A 21,760-nucleotide genomic window follows, 5' to 3' on the forward strand; every position below is an offset into this window, starting at 1 on the left:
ATAGTGAAGTATTCGCGCCAACAGCGTGAACCAACAAGCGGAGCTGTGTTTTGATTTCGTTTCTTCCACGTTAAGTGTCGTCGCCTGTCATTGGACAAAACTTCTTGTGTTCACGCCCACAACGTCGAGTGCGTTTGTTTCCCGCGAGTAGCGAGCATAGTGGCTACTGGATGCTAGGCGGTGGAGGTGGTGATAGTGGCAACTGGAGGATCAGGGCGGCTCTACCTTTCGGGACTGTATCTGAAAAAAGGCAGCGAAAGCTGAATTTACTCGAGAGCACATGGCGAAGCAAAGCTCTCTGTTCAACTTTTTCACCAAGTCTCCGCCGCCGGTTTCCAAACCGAAGCAGAGTTCCTCCCCGGCCGAGGCGGACCTGCCGAGCTCCGTGGAAAGGTCCAACTCGTCTCCCAAGGAGGAAGCCAGACAGTCGCAAAGCAACCAGCAGCAGCCGAGTAAGAACACGAAAGTTAAACAGAGCAAGACTGCAAGCGGAGGATTCCAGAAACTGTTCGGAGACAAGGCCGCGACGACTGAAAACAGGTCAGTTTTTGGAACCGTGTAATTCCTGGCGTCACTGTTAGCGTTTTATTTCTTTGACAGCATGGTTAGCAAGCTTTGTGTTTAAAAAGGTAGCAAAAATTAATTTTGCAGTTCTCAAATGTATCATAGTTAAATGTTATTTCTGTCGTATTTTAAAAATAGATGCAGGTTGTGGTTGCAAACCAAGCTATTGTAAACCTCAAACGTGAATCATCTCCTTCTCTAATCAAAACTGAAGGCATTATGATGATTTGCAGGTGTGATGGCATGTGTTCTAGTTTACTACACTGTCCTAAAGTGTTTTCTGGTCAAAAAGCAGAATAAAAACACACAAGTGATCAACAACAACCTATCCTAGACTATTCTTGAATAGATGTTTAAAGTAGCTGAAGCTATAAAGCTGACAGTTTTGTAGTAGCAGCTTATTGTTTTTGAGAGTGTGCTTTTCTATTTAACAATTTATCTCCAAGCAAATAAAATAGGGCTCTGGGTTTATCAGAGTATAAAATATTCAATACTTTAGGTCATTAATTGTTAGTCTTTAGCTCAAAAATGACTTAAATGTTCCATTCTGGCTATAAGATTACATCCTCTGCCACTGGCATAATTGTCATATTAATTTTAGTCATTTAATGATAAATTTTCTGACAGTTTTATTCCCCCCTAGGGAACTATGTTTAATTTAATTAGATTTTGAAATCAAGCATAGCCCATTCGTTTTATATTCGTCACTAAACATATGGCATAATTGTGTCTGGATATTTGACCCACCATCTCATTAGAAACCCGAATTTATTTAAAATACCTGCCATGCTGGTGGTGATCAGCAGGCATTTTGGATTAATGATGAGAAAAGTGGTCAAATATCCAGCCAGAACCATGCCGGAAAGGTTTTCCACGACTACAAAAAGATTGTAGTTTCTCTGCAACCTGTTTACTTTTCTGTCTAATTTTGGCTTCATGTGGCTTTGAGGAAATGTAGCATAATTAGTCAAACTTCTGCAGCAATTCTTGTTTTCAAAACATATTGAAATTGTTGCTTCATAATCCTTCCAACCTGAAAAAAAAACAAAAATTAATACGACAAGATTATGGTTTCTCTCATATTACACAATTTGATTTGTGACTTCTTCTCCTCTTTGGCAGTTCCAAATGCTCATTTGTTGCTGGAGCCCTAGTGTGGGCCAAACTGGAAGGACACCCCTGGTGGCCATGCATGGTGGTACCTCAACCTCTGACAGGCCAGCAAATGAGGGGCAAAGGTCGGGATCAGCGCATACATGTCCATTTCTTTGATGAACCTCCAACTAGAGGATGGGTCAGCACCAAATACATTAGAGAGTACCAAGGTGAGCTGTTTGTACTAATCATAATTAAAACCGTATTAATTATTCAGATGTTTCAGTTTGTGTTGTGTCCTTTTGTGAGTAATCTAATCTAGATTATGTCTCTTTAGGGTCTGACAGCAGTGACGTTAAACCGGGGGGTGTGTTCTTCAGCAGCAAACCTGTGGTCCGCCATGCGATGGAGCTCGCCGATAAATCCTTTTTTGATAGTCCTGAAAAACGCTTAAAAATGCCGGTGTGCAGGGATCCATCTGATGAGGAAGAGGAGGATGAAGAAGAAGAAGAAATGGAGGTGAATATAAAAAGCCTGTTAGAATGAGATTAATGAATTACTGACCTTGCATTTAACTCAATTAAAATTTTAATTCAATCATCATTTAAAATTTACTTGTTTGTTTTTCTTAGCTTGACAAGTCAACAGTGAGTGATGAAGAGGTCAGTGACATGGACGAAAAGAAAAGCAAAGAAGTGAAGTTGCCCAAAGTCAGTCGATGTTCTTCGCGTTCCTCCGCAGAGCAAGGAGGCAAACCCAAGCGCCGCCGCATCATCGTGGCCTCAGACAGCGACGGATCAGACGAGGAGTTCAAACCAGAGCAAGCTGCATCCACCAGCGAGGAAGAGGAGGAAGAGGCGACCATGAGCAGTGAAGAGGAGGAGAAGGAGAGCAGCCAACAGTCGGAAGCAGACAGCCCAATGAAACCTGTGAAGCGCAAACGTCCTGCAGACAAATCCGTTAGTAAGAAAGCAAAGACGCCGGCTACGCCCTCAGCTGGACCTAAACGAGCTCCAAAGACGATCACAGCTGACGCCAAAACCCGCTTGTCTGCCTTCTCCGCCCCAGACAGCTTCGAGAGCCAAGCAAACGGATCTGGTCCCGCCGGAGGAGCGACAACCTGGGATCATGAGAAGCTGGAATGGCTGCAGGACGGTCGGAGGAAGGACGGGAAGAGACGCCGTCAGAGTGAGGACGACTACGACCCAACCACCCTGTACGTCCCCGAAGACTTCCTGAACAGAAACACTCCTGGGATGCGCCGCTGGTGGCAGCTGAAGTCTGGGATGTTTGACACGGTGATTTTCTACAAGGTGGGAAAGTTTTACGAGCTGTACCACATGGACGCCGTGATTGGTGTCAACGAGCTCGGCCTGACATTCATGAAAGGCACGTGGGCGCACTCCGGCTTCCCAGAAATCGGCTTTGCGCGTTTCTCAGACGTGTTGGTGCAGAAGGGCTACAAGGTGGCCCGCGTGGAGCAAACAGAGACCCCAGAAATGATGGAAGCGCGCTGCAAGACCATGGCCAAGCCCACGAAGTTCGACCGCGTCGTCAGAAGGGAAGTCTGCCGGATTATCACCCGCGGTACCCAAACCTACAGCGTGTTGGACGGCGCTCCTTCAGAGAGCCAGAGCAAGTTCCTCCTGAGCTTAAAGGAAAAGGCTGAAGACGAGAGCTCTGGACGCCATCGCACCTATGGCGTTTGCTTCGCAGACACATCAGTGGGATATTTCCACATCGGTCAGTTCTCAGATGATCGCCACTGCTCACGGCTACGCACCTTAATTGCACACTTCCCACCTGCTGAGGTCCTCTTCGAAAAGAGTAACCCGTCTGCCGAGACCCGCAAAATCTTGAAGGCGTCTCTGTCCTCCGCGCTGCAGGAAGGGCTGAACGCAGGAACACAGTTTTGGGATGCTCAGAAGACGCTGAAAACCCTCTCAGAGGAGAATTACTTTGAGGAGGCGGCTGGAGACGGATTCCTCCCTGCGCTCCTGCGGAGGATGACCTCGGAGAGCGACTCCTTGTGTCTGTCCCCTAAGGAAGGCTACGAGTTGGCTCTGTCGGCTTTAGGCGGCTGCATCTTCTACCTGAAGAAATGTCTGGTCGACAAAGAGCTGCTCTCCATGGCCAACTTTGAAGAGTATGTCCCTGTTGATGTGGAGTTAGAGAAAGCTGCTGGACCTGCCAGTTTTTTCTCCCAGACCCGTCAGCGGATGGTCCTGGACGGTGTGACGCTGGCGAACCTGGAGATCTTCCAGAACGGTTCAGGGGGAACTGAAGGGACGCTGTTGGAGCGTTTAGACTCCTGCTCTACTCCGTTTGGTAAGAGGTTGCTGAAGCAGTGGCTCTGCGCTCCGTTGTGTAACCCCGCCTCCATCAGGGACAGGCTGGACGCCATGGACGACCTGATTGCAGCGCAGGCTCAGGCCGCCGACGTCTCAGAGCTGCTGAAGAAGCTTCCAGATCTGGAGCGGCTTTTGAGTAAAATCCACAGCATTGGCACCCCTCTGAAGGGCCAGGACCACCCGGACTCTAGAGCGGTGCTCTATGAGGAAGTCACCTATAGCAAGCGCAAGATTGCTGATTTCCTATCAGCGCTAGAAGGCTTCAAAACCATGCAAGAGATCATTTCTGCTTTCACTCCGGCTACAGGCGACATTCGCTCCACGCTGCTTCGTCAGATTGTCAGCCTGAAGACAGAAGAGGACGGCCTCTTCCCAGATCTGTCAGCAGAGCTGAAGCGCTGGGAAACAGCTTTCGACCACCAGAAAGCCCGCACCACTGGAGTCATAACCCCTAAGACCGGCTTCGATCCGGAGTTCGACCAGGCTCTAGCAGGAATCAAAACCTGCGAACGGGACCTGCAGGACTATCTGGAGCGGCAGAAGAAGAGGCTCGGCTGTAAGAACATGGCGTACTGGGGAACCGGGCGGAACCGCTTTCAGATGGAAGTTCCCAACAGTGTTTCGGAGAGGAACATCCCCGAGGAGTATGAAGTGAAATCCACCAAGAAAGGCTATAAGCGCTACGTGACGAAGGAGAGCGAGCGGCTCTTCTCAGAGCTGCAGGGATTCGAAGAGAAGAGAGACGCAGCGCTGAAGGACTGCATGAGGAGGCTCTTCTACAACTTTGACAAGAACTACAGAGACTGGAGGACGGCTGTGGAATGCATGGCCGTGCTGGGTAAGAACCGCTGACATCACATGGACATGTTTATCCATAAGCTGGATAAACATGTTCTACATCAAACTACTGATGGAGAGACCTGTCTCTCTGTCCACCTGTCTTTCCGGCTGTTCACCTTGAGGTAGAGGATCTATCATCTGTCCATATATTCATCTGCTCATTGGCTTTCCCATCTATCACTTTCTGTTCGTTCATCTCTCAGTTTCTCCCGAGTTTCATTTTGTGCATTTTTTTTTCCCCAGATGTTCTGCTGGCTTTGTCCCGCTACAGTCTGGGTGGCGACGGGCCGATGGCCAGACCCCAGGTGGTTCTACCAGAGGACAATGACCGCAGCACGCCCTTCATTAACCTCACCGGATCCCGTCACCCGTGTGTGACTAAAACGTTTTTTGGGGATGACTTCATTCCTAATGACATCTTTATCGGTTGCCCTGGGAACAGTGAAGGTGATGAGGTGGAAGGTCGCGCCTCATGTGTCCTTGTAACGGGTCCAAACATGGGGGGGAAATCTACCCTAATGAGACAGGTGGGCTTATTTTTTCATTAAATTAAATTTTTTTTTGTGTTCTCTGCCAGTGTGTTTTAATAAATGTTGTTTTTCTAGTGTGGACTTGTGATTATCCTAGCTCAGCTCGGATGCTACGTTCCAGCTGAGAGCCTTTGCTTCACTCCAGTCGATCGGGTCTTCACTCGGCTGGGAGCATCAGATCGAATTATGGCTGGTAAGGCCACACACACCTTTAATCTCTAAAACAGGTTAATGCAGGATAATGCAAGTTCACCCTCTTGAAGAACAATGAACTAATTTCTAACAAACGCGTAACACTGAAACTGAATGACACTAAATATCCAGAACAAACAAAACAACTGAAACAACAAATAAAATAGATACTAAAGTCTGTAAACAAAATTGTCCTTCAGAAAATGTCTAGTTGAGACTAAAAAACTGAAGTCTTTGTCATCCAGTTTTTGGTAGAGAAAAATGAGAAAAACAAGCAATAATGTAAAGGGAAAACATGAATCTCATTTTAATTCACGAGGCGATCAGTTGAGTTATTGCTTACTGCAACAGGCTTAGTGGCATCACAACCACATAAAAAAAAATCAGATTTCAGTAAAAAAAAATTGTAATTGAGCATCAAGACCTGCTGTGTACCCGTATCCATGACGACCTAAGTTGCTTCCTCCGGTCTAAGCAGTTTTTCTGTCCTTCTGCAGGTGAGAGCACCTTCTACGTGGAGCTCAGTGAGACGGCCAGCATCCTGCACCACGCCACCAGGCACTCTCTGGTGCTCCTTGATGAACTCGGTGAGACTTTGATTCGCGCTTCTTGCCTGTTATCGCGTTGTCATGGTGACTCATGGGGCTGTGGCGTGTTGTAGGAAGGGGCACGGCTACATATGACGGCACAGCCATCGCCAGCGCTGTTGTGAAGGAGCTTGCTGATAAGATCTGCTGTCGCACTCTGTTCTCCACGCATTACCACTCCCTAGTGGAGGACTATGCTAACAACGCCACTGTGCGACTGGGCCACATGGTAAGAGGAGCACAAATCTGTCATTCCTTTATTCTAATATAAAAAAAAGTCCTAAATGTTTTCTATTATGGAGAAATATTTTCAACATATACATTAATGTTTTATCATTAATGTATATTTAATTCATAATTGACTGTTTTCAGTCATGAATTTGACTTTCAAAGCCATGAGCACCCACAACACCTCTCAGATACAAATATTCAGCCGCATTCATTTGCAGGTGCTTGTCATTTGACTCCTCCCACGACGTGTCACACGTTTTTATTTGACTCCGCCCACAACACACTGGGATGATTCTCTTTCTCTAGAGATGTTTAGATTTCATCTAGAAGCAACAGGTGAGGAGTCGAAACGAGCCCTTTTTGCCTTTTTAAGAAGTCGTAATAAAGTTGGAGCGTTTACAAGAAGCTTTCTTGTAATGAAATATAAAACTCATCTCATTTTAATGAGTTTTGCATCTTTTGAAATACTGCTCCTGAATTTATTTCCATGCTCTGGCAGTGGAATGCTTTTGTAGAAATCACTTTTGCCCTCACATCACAACTTAAAACGCTATATTTACTCAGACAAAAGTAAAGAACTTGAAATTGATGACGTATCTTGTAATTGAAAGTGTAAATGTGAGTTTAAACTAATAGTTTGGTCTTTCAAAAATGAAAATATGTTGAGTCTCATTCTTTTGAATCCCAAATGTCCCAATCTGTTTCTTTCCAAGTCATTAAAATGGGCTTTAAAACTTCAACATAAAGAGTGAAGCAATAACCAAGGGATCACAGTTGGGGAGAATTTTAACAGTTGGTGGCTTCGTCTAGATTACAGAACAGCTGCATCCTCCGATCCGGCCTCAAACAGCTTCCTGAACCAACGTTAGACGTTGCAGAAGAAAGTTTGTGCTTCTTTCCAACAAATCAGCCGTTGCCTTCACTTTTCCACTTCAACTTGTGTTTTGTCCCCTGTAGGCGTGCATGGTGGAGAACGAATGTGAGGATCCCAGTCAGGAAACCATCACGTTCCTCTACAAGTTCATCACCGGCGCTTGTCCGAAGAGCTACGGCTTCAACGCGGCGCGGCTCGCCAACCTGCCAGAGGAGGTCATCCAGTCTGGACACAGGAAGGCCAGAGAGTTTGAGAGAAGCACCATCAGCCTCAGACTATTCAGGTGTGCTTCCTTTTGAAACATGCTGCGAGTTTAATGCTGCAGCTCCGTTGACAGTTTCCCTCCAATTTCCCTGCAGGAAACTCTGCCAGTTCGCTGAAGATGCTGCTCCAGACAACGCACGCTTCACTTCACTCGTTCAACTGCTTAACACCCTGTAGTTTACCCACAAACCCTCACGTTTCTGTTTTTGTTCTTTTCAGGGGGGAAAAAACACTACTGCAATGATCTAATAAAGTTTATTTTAAAAAAATGACAATGTTTCATCTAGGAAATTAAACCCTTTTAATTCACACTAGCGCCTACATAACGGTTATTGAATACTTCACAATATATTAAGTCTAGATGTTATGATACATGCATACATTTTCAGTCTGTATGAGAAATCCACAATCACCAGTACACATGGATGGAAGGAGGGGGGAGGCGATGAAACCATAAAGCGCTGTAAATAGGTACTTGTCTCAGCTTCTGTAGAGCAAAAGCTGTTCGATTCTCCAGCAACATTGGAAACAGAAAAATCCTAAGAATTATGCTTTTACAAGACATTTTGCTTTTAATTTTGTGAATGTGAAAACAGTCAAGCATCTGATATTAAAGACAATGAAACAACACTTTAAAACAGGATGAAATGTAAACAAACAGGACTTGGATCATTTCCCATCAGATGTGTAATTATACTCTCACATCAGTAATTGTTTCACTTTTACTTGGTTGTAAAGAAAGGTTGCTTTGGATTAAGTTTCATGCTTCTAAAAATGCATGTTTAGCAAACCAACATGGAAAATAAAACGATATGCATAGAATACTTAAAGCAGGCTCTAGCGGTCTTGTCAAAGCACATTTCAGCATCAGATTTTCTGTGTTGCACACAAAAAAAAACCTAAGTCAACATTGCTGGAGAAAATGTTTAGTGTTTTCCTCTTTTCTCTGGTCTCTTTCACAGAAAGAAGTTAGATACTGCGACATGAATATAATTACAGCAATTCTGGGGAATAACCAAAAAAAAAAAACATTTAATAAAATAAAGACATTCAAGTACAGTAAGATTTTTGCATGAAAATACAAAACTACACAAAAGCATAAAATCAAATCTCATCAGTTGTCTTAAAGGAAAAAAAAGCTGAAGTGCTGCAGGGTTTTTTTTGTTTAGTTTTTTTTTTTTTTACCCCGTACGTTACAAACAAGAACATCGGTCGCCCAAAGTGGTGGAAGCATCGGAAGTGGGACCTTTTCCTCTGACGAGAACTCTCTGGATCTGTACATCACCGAAGTATCTTGTTCTTGCGCTTTTTTAAGGAAGATGAGCGAAGGTGGCTTTTGTCCGTCTCACCAGTTCAACCCACAAACCCTGAGTCAGCTGCTCTCCTCTGATCCACTGGTGTCTTTTTTTTTTTTTTTTTAACAAAAAGCAAGGCATCCATCATCAAGACTTTTTTTTGTTTTCTCTTAACATCTTTAAGCATTTTCATGTCCCAAGTGTTTTTTTTTGTAAGCTGTATTTGCTCTGTCAAAGTGAATCTGTTACTTAGTTCGGGCTTCCCTTCTGCTGCACAACTAAAAGTGTCTGTGTGTTCAATCGAGCCGAGGCACAAAGGGTCCTCAGATCTGGAGCTCAGTTGTGCTGCAGCGTGTTGGACTCTATAGGAGGAGCCGAGTCGTACAACGTGTCTGTGTCATGAGTCGGCTCCCCAGCTAACGTGCATGGATTCGACAGCGTCCCCGCGCCGCAGTCGCAGAAAAATCTGCATGAAGAAGCAAAAGAAGAAGAATTAAATGGGTTGAATTATAACGCAAAAACAGATTAGGCCTCGTAGACAGGAAAGACATACAATTAATGTTGCATTTAATTGTAAAACACATTTTTGCCATTTTCATCGATGCAAGTGGAATAACATTTGCAAAGGCAGTTTGAGGTGAGTTTAAATTTTCATGATTCTTTTTGCTTTGTCTTTCATATGCTTTTTAAACTACATAAATGATAAATGGACTTAATTTATTTAGCATTTTTCAAGTCAAAAAATACCCAAATAAGACTTCGGTAAGTGCTGAACATTAAAAGTCAAAAGCAGTAAGTGTGTTCGTTGTGAGTCTTCTGGGGGAGCGAGTGGAGCCGCATCAGGTTCTGATAACGGATGAGAAACGTCTCAAAATTTTAATTTTGAGACGCATCTAGTAAAATACATGCAAAGCAACAAATGCTGTTGACTAAAAAAAAAAACTGTAAAAGTTTAGTATGTATAGTTTCCTACTATAAAAGACTATCTATTATAAATAGGAAACAATTTATAGTAGGAAACAGTTTCCTACTTCCTAAAAATTGAACTGGGAAATGCCATTTTTCCTGATAGAAAGTCAATTATGTAGGGAGTTGTTTGTTTTTTTGTTAAAATGTTTATTGTACAAAATTAGCATCAAGTGGGTTGAAATTTTATAAAATTCATGAATTTATATGTTTTATGAAGAGAATTGAAGTAGTTAATGGCATCCACTTGATTCCTTTGTCACGTTTTCTTTTTATTTTGCTTCTACATTACAAATAAAAAAAGTTAGTAATCCAAACACTTGTACACAATAATGTGGGTATTTGACATTCATGTATTGGAAAAAAAATTACATTTGCAAAGCTTAATTGAATTAACTGAATATGAATATATATACTGACCTATCATGTCTGATGAACTCCACGTCGTGTCCTTGGTGACACTTCTTAATACAGTTCACACAAATGGCATTGCGGTCTGTTGTGTTGCAGGTGTGACACCTGTGTAAACCAAAAATGAATCATTAATAAAAGAAAAACCAACAAAAACCATGAGAGATCATTACTGTCTCCATGATTGAGCTTGTTACCTGTAAAAATCGTGCATTGGGTAGCTGGTGTAACTTGAAATCTTGTACAGGCACTGACCTCTGCTCACAGCCTTTTCAATGGCATCTTGATTGTTCTGTATTTTATTATCTGAAGTAGACATAGGAGAAATGTAGACATTAATATATTATTAACAACTGGTTACTATAAATTATTTGAGCATGCAAGTACCTTTCATTGTAACATTGACACCAGATGCCAGGAACAAGCCCCCAAAACGATTGTTGAAGATCTGATTGCCTTCTAAGGTCGCTGTAGCGTGGTTGGTTATCTCAATACCTTCAATTTAGGAACAAAACAGATTTAAAATAACTCTATTTAACAAAATAAAAACAAACAGCATTCAAAGTTTATTAAAAACAGCTGTGTGTGTGTTACCCACCTGCAGCGAAGCCGTCAAATATCCTGTTTTTCCTCAGTGTGGGGTGACTGTTGGTGCTAATGAGAACACCTGCTTGGGCATTTCTGAAGATGTCATTCTCTTCTAGCAAACCTTCACAAAAGAAGACTGACTTTTAGATTTACTGCAGTAGTAATGCAGGAAAAATCCTAAACAGTATCAATCTGTGACTTTTAGATAACAAATTGATAAACTACCTCGTCCTCCGTTGAATATACAGATCCCTCCGTCTCTCCCGTCATGGATCTTATTCCTCCGCAGCGTGGGGTTGCTGTCTGTTTTGATCCACACTCCCGCCATTGCATTGTCAAAGATCTCATTGTCCTCAATGAATCCCAAGCCTGAAAAGCCAGGAGAAATTGAGTAAACAAAATGACAAATGGCAATAGCAAAGCACTATATTGGCAAAAAAAATAAAAAAAATCTCTCTGTGCTTCCCACCTGAGTTGTAAACCAAAATGCCTCCATTTTGGCCCCCCCAGATCTTGTTCCGTCTGATTTTGGGATTGCTGCCAGTCCTGTTGAAAAGAAAAAGGATGAAAGGTCTGGGTGAGTAAATTAAAGCAGACTGTTTATTTCGGCATATGTAAATCAAGACTATTGACTTTTTTTTCCCAACAAACCTTATTTGAACCCCAGAGTACATGTGATTGTAGATGTCATTGTCCTCCAGCACACCATGGCCATTGTCGTAGAAGTAAACCCCAACCTGTTTCAATAACACATACTGGGATTTAATTTTCTTCTTTTTGGTAAAATACACAAAACTGAAGAGCTTTAAAGGCTGTTACTCTGGTCAAGAATTAATGGCATGGTTACCATGATCAAAAAAAAATTGCAAAACAACGTAAACAAGTGATTGTATAATGAAATGGGGTTTCATTCATACATTTCCTAAGAAACCCTGTAAAGATCAGTTTTAGAGATTCAAAGTTTTTCTTCCCCCTCTTTCATTATTTAAGAGTGAGTGTTACAAATTGGCAGCTATATTAATTCTGCTTATTTTATTGTTTTTAGCTAAGGTTGTAAATAAATTGTTCTTGTAAAGAACATGTACAGATACAATGTGCTGGAGTTTACAAGACTGTCAGATTATTAATAGACAATTTGACTTAACTGATTATTTTCAAGATTGTGATGGGAATACTGTCATCACTATATGTTTGTTTTGATGAATGAAGTTTATTCCTCACTATACATAATATTTACATCTTTTTAACCACTCAAATGATTTTGTGATTAAGCCAAACAAAATTAGCTTTTATCCTCCTTGTAAATACAAAATGGAGTATGTATGAATATTTTTATTTTGTTTGGAATTTTTGTTTAATTCAATTTTGTGTAATGTATATCCGTACCAATACAAATTTATAAATATATATATAAAAAAAATATCACCACAATACGTAACATTTTTCAAGGGGAATAAAAAAATAAATAGATGATCTGGAGTGATGATGTACTCAACAAAATGGATGTAGAATGAAAGTAAATGGCACAAAAAAATACCAAAAGGGACAAAATGATGTATTTTTTTAATGCTTCACACATTTCTTGCGTTTCACTCTTAGTTTATTGACAGGTTCTCCTTCAAACCCTTGTTTTAAAGCTGAATCTTGATAAATACAATAATTTTCCTTGACAAAGGAGCTAAGTGAAGATGAATATTCACCAATAGCACAAAGCAATAAAGAAATTAAAAATAAATAGATTGAAAGTAAAAACAATAAACAGAGCCAATGAAAAACCAATTTAAAATAATTTCAAGCCTAGCATAAATACCTGGCCATTTAAGACTTTCTAGGGTCTAAAATGAGGTTTTATTAAATGAAAGTCTGTTTAAGAACCTCCAGTAAGAAACACTAAAATGTTTTTTACTTTTTACTTGCACATAACTGTTTCATATAACCAGCCGTCATCTTACCTGCTTCCCGCTGTGTATCCTGTTCCTCCTCAGTACTGGCATACTGCCTGTCGTCACCCACACTCCCGCCAGAGTGTTACTGTACACCTCGTTCTCCTCTATGACTCCCTGTCCTTTTTCATGCTACACACACACAAAGAAAGAAAAACAAACACTATTACTTTTCCAAGTCAGAGTAGAAAATCTACTGAAGGTACAAACTAAAAATGGAAGAAAATTAACCAAAAGGTTTGTTTTAACAGCTGAATTTACCACATATATGCCACCATGTTGACCATCATGGATCTTGTTATGTCGCACAATAGGACAGCTGTTCGTCCTGATCTGGATTCCTGCCAGGGCGTTGCCATAGATGTCGTTGCCTTCAATGAGGCCTCGGCCATCACCAAAAATGTAAACGCCACCTTGGTTGCCATTAAAGATGGCGTTACCCCTGTGTTTGGACAACACAACATATCTGAGCATGTAGCATTTTAAAGGAAAACCCCAGCTGTCAGTCTGGCCACACTGACCTTATAGTGGGGTCGCTGTTTGAGGTTATCCACACGCCTGCAAAGTTATTTGCATAGATCTTGTTTTCGATGAACTGTCCGCGGCCCTTTTCATGCACATAGATGCCACCAGTCTGACCGTGGTGGATTTCACAACGAACCACTGTGGGGTTGGCGTACGCCTTCACTTCGAAGCCAGCAATCCGGTTCCTATGGATGTTGCAGCTCTCAAAGTAACCCTACAAAAACACAGAGTAATACTGAGTTAGTTCGCAAAGAGGCAAGCTGTATGGAACATGTGTGTGAACAACTACACAGGTCTGTTTTGTCACACTGCAAAGAGGAGCAAATTGAAGAGTTTGAAACCAAATATTTAGGAAGGAAACCCAGCAGCTGACTGTGAGAAGCTTTTATATCTTACCATGCCGTGATCAAACGTGAAGACGCCGACGTCTCTGCCATGATGGATGTGATTCCTTCTGATGATTGGGTTGCCGTGGTTCTTCACCCAAATCCCCGCCAGAGCGTTGTTTGAAATCTCATTGTCCTCGTAAATGCCCTAAACAACATGAATACAGATTAGTAAATATTCACACTTAAAATAAAAAAAAAATGTTGCGCTAATAATGTAGCCTGTATACCAGAAGCTATTTTCTCAACAGAAAGATTAATTTGTTGGGACTTTTATGTGATCAGACAATTTTTCTAAGACCAGTGATCATCACAGAATATCCTGCCATTTTTCTATTTATTAAATGCACCAAAGGTAAAAATTCCCACCCTTTTATGTCTTTCAAATGACAAATAAAAGCACTATATAATCCCAAGTGAGAAAAAGTTATGTCATTCCTCAAAGAAAACCTGAAATCTCTATCAGCCAAGAATAGCCTGACTGGTGGATCTCTCAGTACCTAACAGTATCTGAGATTCTACTCCTTTAGTAGAATGAAGATGAAATTACTGCCACATAAATCCAGATGATCAAATGCTAACATTATACAAGTGAAAAGTGTACACTACCTGTGCATGATCAGTGATGTAAAGGCCAACATTTTCACAGTCACTGATGTTGCAGTGCTTTATTGTGGGACAAGCCCCCTGACCACTGACACACACGGCGGACCCAACTAAAACAGAAAAACCTTATGTCAACATGCATAACCCAAAAAAAAGTTTAAAAAGAAAAACAAAGTGCCAATAAGTCCAGCATCTCCAGTCATTTACAGATGTTTTTTTTTTTTAGGAGAGAAAACAATAAAATATAATCATTTTGCATTTATCACTCAGTGGGGAGGTATAGAGTGTCAGTGGCAAAGCAAAGAGCAAATTATAGCACAAAGACATAGAAAGACCAAACAGCGAGGTCAAATATACAAAGTAAGAAAACTGCAGATCTGAAAAACGATAGATGCAGATTCTGAGAAATGCACAAGAGTAATAAGATAATGTAAGGCAGATTTATTATATACAGCACCTTTCAGCCAAAGGCAATTCAGAGTGAAAGTACATAAAGATAAGACAACACAATGTAATACAACACTTCAAACCAATATAGCAATAACACACAAACTGTGATTTTTCAATTTGAAATTTCTTGAATTTTAATATCAAACAGGCAAATCTTTCCAAGTTTTGTATTAGAGGACAGAGTGTTACCTGTGCATGTGCTACGGATGATGCAGTGGTCGATGATGGGGCTGCAGTTCACTGTAATCTCCAAGCAGTGGTGCGCATTGTGGTGCTGGGCGGATTTATCGTCAGGGTTGAACTGCAGAGCAGACAACAATTGCAAAATAACTAACGATAAACATGCACCATGGAAACGAGAAGAAATTGCACTAAACTTGCTACATACTACAATTATAAACCACAAGTCTTTTTACCCTGATAGTCATAAATCCAACGTAAGCATCCTCTGAGCCCTCCATGAAAACAAAAGTGGAGTCTCTGGTGTTCTCTATGATGACTTTCTCTGCAACCTTTCCAGGAGCTGCAAAAACATTTTAACAGTTTAATAACAAGACAAGATTAGTTCAAATGTACTTTTGAAATAGACTTAAGACACATACCAGCTCCAATCATTGTGATCGGCGATTCAATATAGATCCACTCATCCGTGTAAATACCAGAGTGGACAAATATCAAGCCGTCGAAGTGAGGCTCCTGACCGCCTCCCAGAGCGTCTTCTATGGTGTCATAATACTGAAAAAAATAAATAAGTGAGTACTGCACGTAAAAATTATAGATTAAAAAACATCAGGGTTAAAAAAGTTGTTTTACTTACAAACATGTTATCTCTTCCTTTGTATCTGGCAGGATTACTGTAGAAGTGTTCCGCAAAGCCTGGCTTAACGTGGGCGCCTTTATACTAAGAAAGGAAAACAACACAGAGAGAGAGAAAATAATTTATACTGGACAAATAATAGTCCAAGATTTCCAGATTTAAAAATGCAAACTAAAAGTATGAAACATTTTAAAATCCAGAAAGAAAAAAATTAATTATTTTCTATTTCTAGATAACTGTGGAAAAAAAAGAAAACAGATTTTTTTCTCTTCTATTCATCTAAAGAATAAAAATCTAATTTTATTCTTTTTCAAAGTTTTACAAAAAAATAGCTTGTAGTGCAGTTTGTCTTCTCAGAAGACAAACTGCACTATCCTTATGGAGTTATTTTAATAATATAGTTTTTTTTTAACCCATAAAAATATGCTGTTCTCATAATACAAATTCTGACAAAGTGAAAGCAGAAGACATTTAGTTAAATGCATCTTCTTTTAGTTTGGTTTAAAACTCTAAAATGATGGCTGAATGCTAACTTTTGCTAGACACCACAAGGAGGAGGAAAGCTATTTTATAAATGAGATTTCCTCACCAGCTGCTGAAAACTCTCCTTCCACGGGTTTGGCTGTTCATACTCTTCTGGATTTATCTGGTAAAACTTTCCTGCCTCCGGGTGCATCATAGGTCGAGTGTATTCGAAAACCTCCATGTACAATCGCTTCCTGAAATGTTAAAACACATCAATAGTACATAATATTCTCATATAGGCCACAAACATATTAAATACCTGTACGTTTCTCCTTTTCATACACACTTAAATAAATGTTTAATAATAGTGATCATTGTGGCATTTAGTAGAATTCCAGAAAACAACGGGAAATTTTAAATAAAGCTGGATAAATGAAAAATAAAGTTACTTAAAAATATATAGTGACCTCTCAAACTTAATTTTAACCAAGTAAAACACAATATTCAACAACAATGCGATGTCAAGTTGTGCATCCCTGCAACAGATCCACAACCTGGCAATGTTGACAATCCTCAGGGTGTAGAAAGCTGCTTTACAATCTTAGAATATGGTGGGTTAAATACCAACATACAAGTCACATTAATTGGACAACAAGCCTCACCAGAGGATGGGGTCGTTGGCCAGCTCACTAAAGCGCTTGCACACACAAGCTGCACGGCACAAGTCCTGCTCCAACAGGTACGAGAAGATCTTCAGCACCACCTCATCTGGAAGCTTCTCCTGCAAATACTGTTCTGCTGGAGCAGCTGGGAAGACAGCGACCACGGCGTTAGACCATCGTATGTTTGTGGGAACAGACCTGGCATATTTATACCAAGATCACAGGAGTAAACAAAACAGTTACTCAGGACTTAAACAGAACTAGAATGGAAGAAGAAAACAATCTTTGAGTGAATTTGTGGCACCAAGTCAAAATGAAGCAATAAATGAAACAAAATAATACAATATTTTGTAAATAGTTGAATTGCTTCTTATTTTAAAATGGGCCACTTTGGCCAACCTTGTTCATAACATGATCTAAGCTGACAGTTGGCTTCAGTACAGCAAGACTGTGTCACAGGCAAACATCCATTTCAAGTCCTTTGTTTGGAGCAGCAGAGAATGACAAAGGCCCAAATGTCACAAACACCAGAATTTATAAGTTCCTCATATACAAGTTTAAAGCAGTGCTACATGTTTAATCCAAAAAGATCTACCCAAATTGATGTCTATTAAAATACAGAACTGCACTGATGGATAAAGCTTAATTAATTCAAAATATAAATTTATGCTTGCTTAAATCACATTTAAGAGTAATTCTGATTTGACAGGGTGTTAAAATCTGTCATATTTATGAAGAACCATCCAACTCAAATAGGTAAAAAATACTGGTCCAAGAAATAATCAGGATAAATAGGTTGCAAAACAAAGACTCTAAATAATAGAGTTATAATGAATTATAATTTAATTCATTTACAATTGAATTAAATTATAAATGATTTTTCTGCATTTCTAGAGACTATTTATCCCAATTATTTAATCAGATTAACCATGTTGAAAAGTAAACTGATGCACAATAATTTAACTACACAGGAACAAAACTGTTTGTTTTCAAGTACAAATTAGAAGTGGGAAGGGGGAAAAATAGAGGTGCAAATTGATGAAGGAGCGAAAAAACCTGGAGCTCAGAAAAATAGGCAAGCATAACAAAAAGTCACAACTACAAACAAGTACTGCAGTAAATATAAACCTCTTTATGAACAGCTGCCATGAAATTTTTGCATCAGTTTACTTTGACTAATTGTTCACCCAACATTTTCACTCCCAACATATGTAAAACATAATGACGAGTGTGCTCTAAAGAAGAAACAAGATAAAACGATGTGTGTAAGTACCTGGTAAATCTGGACACTTTCCTGAAACTCTGGGACGCTTAGGTCGGTGTCCAAAGTTTTCTGTTGTTGAAGTGGAGGCACCCTGCAGGCCAAAGGAAATCTCCCATTATTACTTATAGAATTATCTTTAAAAACTTTTTTCTTCCATCAATCGTTTCCACTTGCTGTTTTAGAAAGGCCATACCTCCATGTTTGTCTTTGTGGGACACACCGTTCTCTTGGGTAGAGACTTTCTTCTAAGCTGGTAGGGACTATTTTGAGCTCCTGGACCGGATTCTTCTGCAACCATTTCTGCAGGAATGTCCTCATCTACAGTTAATAGATGAGGAGAAAAAGATAGTAATTAAATCAACCCAAACAACAACAAAAAAATGCATTTATCAAGGACATAATGGTCAAAAACTTTTGCTCATGTAAATTTTATGGTCCTGAGAAAGAAAAAGTTCCTTATGTACCATTAAATAAAATGTTTCCTAATTGGTATATTTTGTTTTGAGGCTCACAAACGCTGAAATATTAAAATACCTGGTTGAACAGGATTAATACAATAACTCATCAGCTGAATTAACTGTTCAAATTACAATATAAGCTTTCAGAAATAAATTTAAAAGACATAAGAAATACACTAGTGAGCACCAAACAGTATTCATGAGGAGCTGAGATCACAGCTTTTATCATAAACTAACCCATATGCACATCTTTAAACCTACTCATCATACTGAGTTGATGAACACTTCTAGTGAAAGATACGAATACTGAAAAATCTGATTTTTTTATTCACTATTCATTAAACAAATCCACATCAAGAGGTTCCACCATTTATTCTACCTATTCTATTACACATCAGATAACAGCTAATATCAAAGGCTATGATAAATAATCGATTAGACTCTTATCAAGTAGATAAGAGTCTAATCGATTATTACATAAACAGTAGAAAAACACCAAATATGCCCTAAAAAGTGTTACGATGCAGCTGTGTGAACTAGAGCTAGATGACATGGACAAAAGAAATATCACATTATTACTACTATAACAATACTACTGTAATGAGTGATTTCTATAGGTACCACAATGCCATTGCAAATTACTCCACTTTCTATGTTTATACCTCAAAGAACAGTAATTTAAGCAATTAATGAGTTTCATTTTTTCAAAATTTCCATTAACTAATCACAAATACAGTATGTATTACAAGTAATAATAATGTAAAATATGTATTAATGTACAAACCCATTTGTAGTAAAGTTTAAGAATGCAAATGTTTCAATATAAGCATAAAATAATACAAATTAATTTTACACTACTACAATCTATTCTCTGTCTTGTAGAAATGCTTAGTTAACAGTGCCCTTCAGCACTGGCCAATAAGCAACTTAAATCATCTTTTTCATTACATCTTTAAGCCCATCTTTATAATTATTACTGTTATTTTTATTGTTATTTTTTGTTTCTTGATCAAAGTTTTATTGCACAATAGTACTGTAAACATCATTCATTTTCTAATTTAGGTGATAATTTAGCTGTAATGATGACACCTAGAAAAAGTATTGTGTTCCGAAAAAATTCCCATTTCAGAGTCGGAAAAATCAACTGGAAGTCGGACTTTCAACTAGGAAAGTCAGAATTGTTCAGACACCGACTTCAAGATTCAGTATGACCGAGCATTGCATCAACAATGGTAAATTGGGGGAGAAATATATTAATTTTACAGTACACACTTGCAAGAGTGAATCTGAAATCAATGTTACATGTAGCGCCTGCAACTCTGAACTAAAGAAATTGACAGCGGTGTTTGGATGTGGAAAGTATAGCTTAAAACAATTGTAAGTAGTAAAACTAACATGGCTACTTAGGTGTTTCCATATTGGAATCCAGACTTCTCTGAGTATCTTAACTGAAACGCTGTTAACTCTGGTATAAAATCATTCCCAGTTTCCAGTAAATGTAAAGTAACATTTTTTTTGTTGGTATCAAATATTTAAAACCTAAATGTATTTGCCATATTATTATTATTATTTTAGAAAAGAATTAAGCTGCTGCTGAAATACTACATAATAACATTCCTATGGTTTAAATTCATTTTATTGATGCCATGCAAAGTTTCTGTATTTTACTTATTTAAATAAACATGGTATGGTAAGGTAAGATAGACCAATTAATCAGTTTGTAAATAGTCCTGTTAAACTATTATACTAAGAAAAATATATATAATAAGAATGTTTAATTGAAATCCCCTACAGAACTTAGCATGACAACATTGCCACTGTGATGATCAATTTGCTGCATTATTTTTGCAGCAGTAGGAACAATTATTGTTTTTCTGTCTTAAATAAATGTAAGTAGATGTACTATAGTACATGTTTGGGTTTTTTTTCTACTCTAGGTTATTGAAGCCTACTGTACAAAAATTTAAAATGGCCCACTCCTGTTCTAGTTTCTTTGAACAACATTTACAAGTGCACATCTCCTGCTGGCTGTCATTCAGTTAATATTTAGAGATCAAATATTTCACCATCCCCTAGCTGCAAATAACGTCAAACTACATTCAGACCATTATTATTACCAGTACATTGTCCCTACGATTGGTAATTTGACATTAAGACACTGCAAGCACAATAAAATGCTTCAACTTGAGACCACTAATGGCTCACTGTTTAATGTCACCTAAATTGCTAAAACCTAATGGGTTATTTCAAGAGAAAAAGTTAGTCATAATGACGGGCAGCGCGACTGACATTTTAACATCGCAGAGATTACAAAGACTGGGGCTTTTTAAGGGGAAATGACGGCTTAAGGGTATGAATGCAAAGGTACGTATATAGCTGCCTAAATACTCCAATAATAACTAACTAGTACGGGCTACCTTTAATTAGCATGCTACTGAAACTAGCAAAACCCTTTAATGCGCTCTTCCAGGCGCTTGTCATCCGTCATTTTACTACAGTATCTACATTATGTTATTCATTTGTGAAACATTAGTAATTCTGTCGCACAAAAACACTTAAAACAGCAGCGGTATTGCGTGAGACAAGCAAAAGACGAGTCGACTCAGGACATAAAATCAAGCAAAACAAAGCGCGGCCTAAATGCCAGCTACAAACACACAAGCCTCGGCGTTTCCTGACTAGAGTTCACCGACTGAGAACGCCGTGTTGGGCTCACACTTACTAACCCGTCTTTTCTTTATGTTCAACATTTTAGCTAAAACAAAATACACGAAACTGCTACGTATTGTCCTGATATAGTCAACTAAGCAACTGCTTAGCCTCCCAGCAAAGCTAACGCTAGTTAAAGGATTATTACCTCTTTCCTGGTGGTTCCTATCCGGCTGCACCGGGCGCGGCCTTGATACTCGCCTAGGTCTTCTGCTAACGTTACTTGCTCTGACGGAGTTCATTTGGGGTGTTGGTAATCTTGAGAAAATGTCGAAGCTTTCACGGCAGAAGAGGCGACGCCGAACACGCCGTCTATTTCTTTTTGTTAAGCATTTGACGAGCTGCCATCTTTCACCGCGGCTCGAGAGGACCGTATCGCTGTGCTGCTCCCCGTTCGCCCGCACTGGTGTTACGTCTGGCCCCGTTTCTCTGGAGCAGGAGGAGCCATAACAGACAGCGACAGTCCGTCAGGCCTCAGTCGCATCACATGCGTAGACTGTTCTTCTTCTCATTGCCTTTTCCGTTGAAGGCGCTCGATTTAAGACGTTCTTTAGACTTTAACACATTTTGTTAAAAGCATGTACTGTATGGGAATGTGTGGTTTATCGCAGCTACAGATGGGCTGTCGTTACTTTAGCTTACAAATGGTCTCCCTACAGTGTTTATTGACACTACTAAACGAACATA

General features: G+C 39.7%; 2 protein-coding genes across 2 annotated transcripts; one reads left to right on the top strand and one right to left on the bottom strand.

The window, feature by feature from the left end:
* Positions 1–65: 65 nt before the first annotated feature.
* On the top strand, positions 66–8,940 carry msh6 (mutS homolog 6). Its single transcript, XM_005806818.3, has 10 exons — positions 66–540; positions 1,687–1,889; positions 1,997–2,178; positions 2,292–4,848; positions 5,094–5,377; positions 5,456–5,573; positions 6,070–6,159; positions 6,234–6,388; positions 7,348–7,547; positions 7,624–8,940. Exons 1-10 carry the CDS (start codon positions 281–283, stop codon positions 7,703–7,705), a joined length of 4,131 nt encoding a protein of 1,376 aa, XP_005806875.1. The 5' UTR covers positions 66–280; the 3' UTR covers positions 7,706–8,940.
* Positions 8,665–21,541, bottom strand: fbxo11 (F-box protein 11). The gene is made up of 22 exons (XM_005806817.2): positions 21,222–21,541; positions 18,100–18,224; positions 17,916–17,997; positions 16,643–16,787; positions 16,105–16,234; positions 15,516–15,599; positions 15,301–15,433; positions 15,115–15,221; positions 14,888–14,999; positions 14,252–14,358; positions 13,653–13,790; positions 13,253–13,470; positions 12,993–13,173; positions 12,741–12,863; positions 11,440–11,525; positions 11,258–11,334; positions 11,014–11,157; positions 10,799–10,909; positions 10,588–10,695; positions 10,398–10,506; positions 10,210–10,308; positions 8,665–9,289 (listed from the first exon to the last, which is right to left on the bottom strand). The coding sequence occupies exons 1-22, from the start codon at positions 21,313–21,315 to the stop codon at positions 9,160–9,162; spliced, it is 2,643 nt and encodes an 880-aa protein (XP_005806874.1). The 5' UTR covers positions 21,316–21,541; the 3' UTR covers positions 8,665–9,159.
* Between the last annotated feature and the right edge of the window lie 219 nt (positions 21,542–21,760).

Source organism: Xiphophorus maculatus, chromosome 22 (assembly GCF_002775205.1).
Source record: "Xiphophorus maculatus strain JP 163 A chromosome 22, X_maculatus-5.0-male, whole genome shotgun sequence".
Classification (NCBI taxonomy): domain Eukaryota; kingdom Metazoa; phylum Chordata; class Actinopteri; order Cyprinodontiformes; family Poeciliidae; genus Xiphophorus; species Xiphophorus maculatus.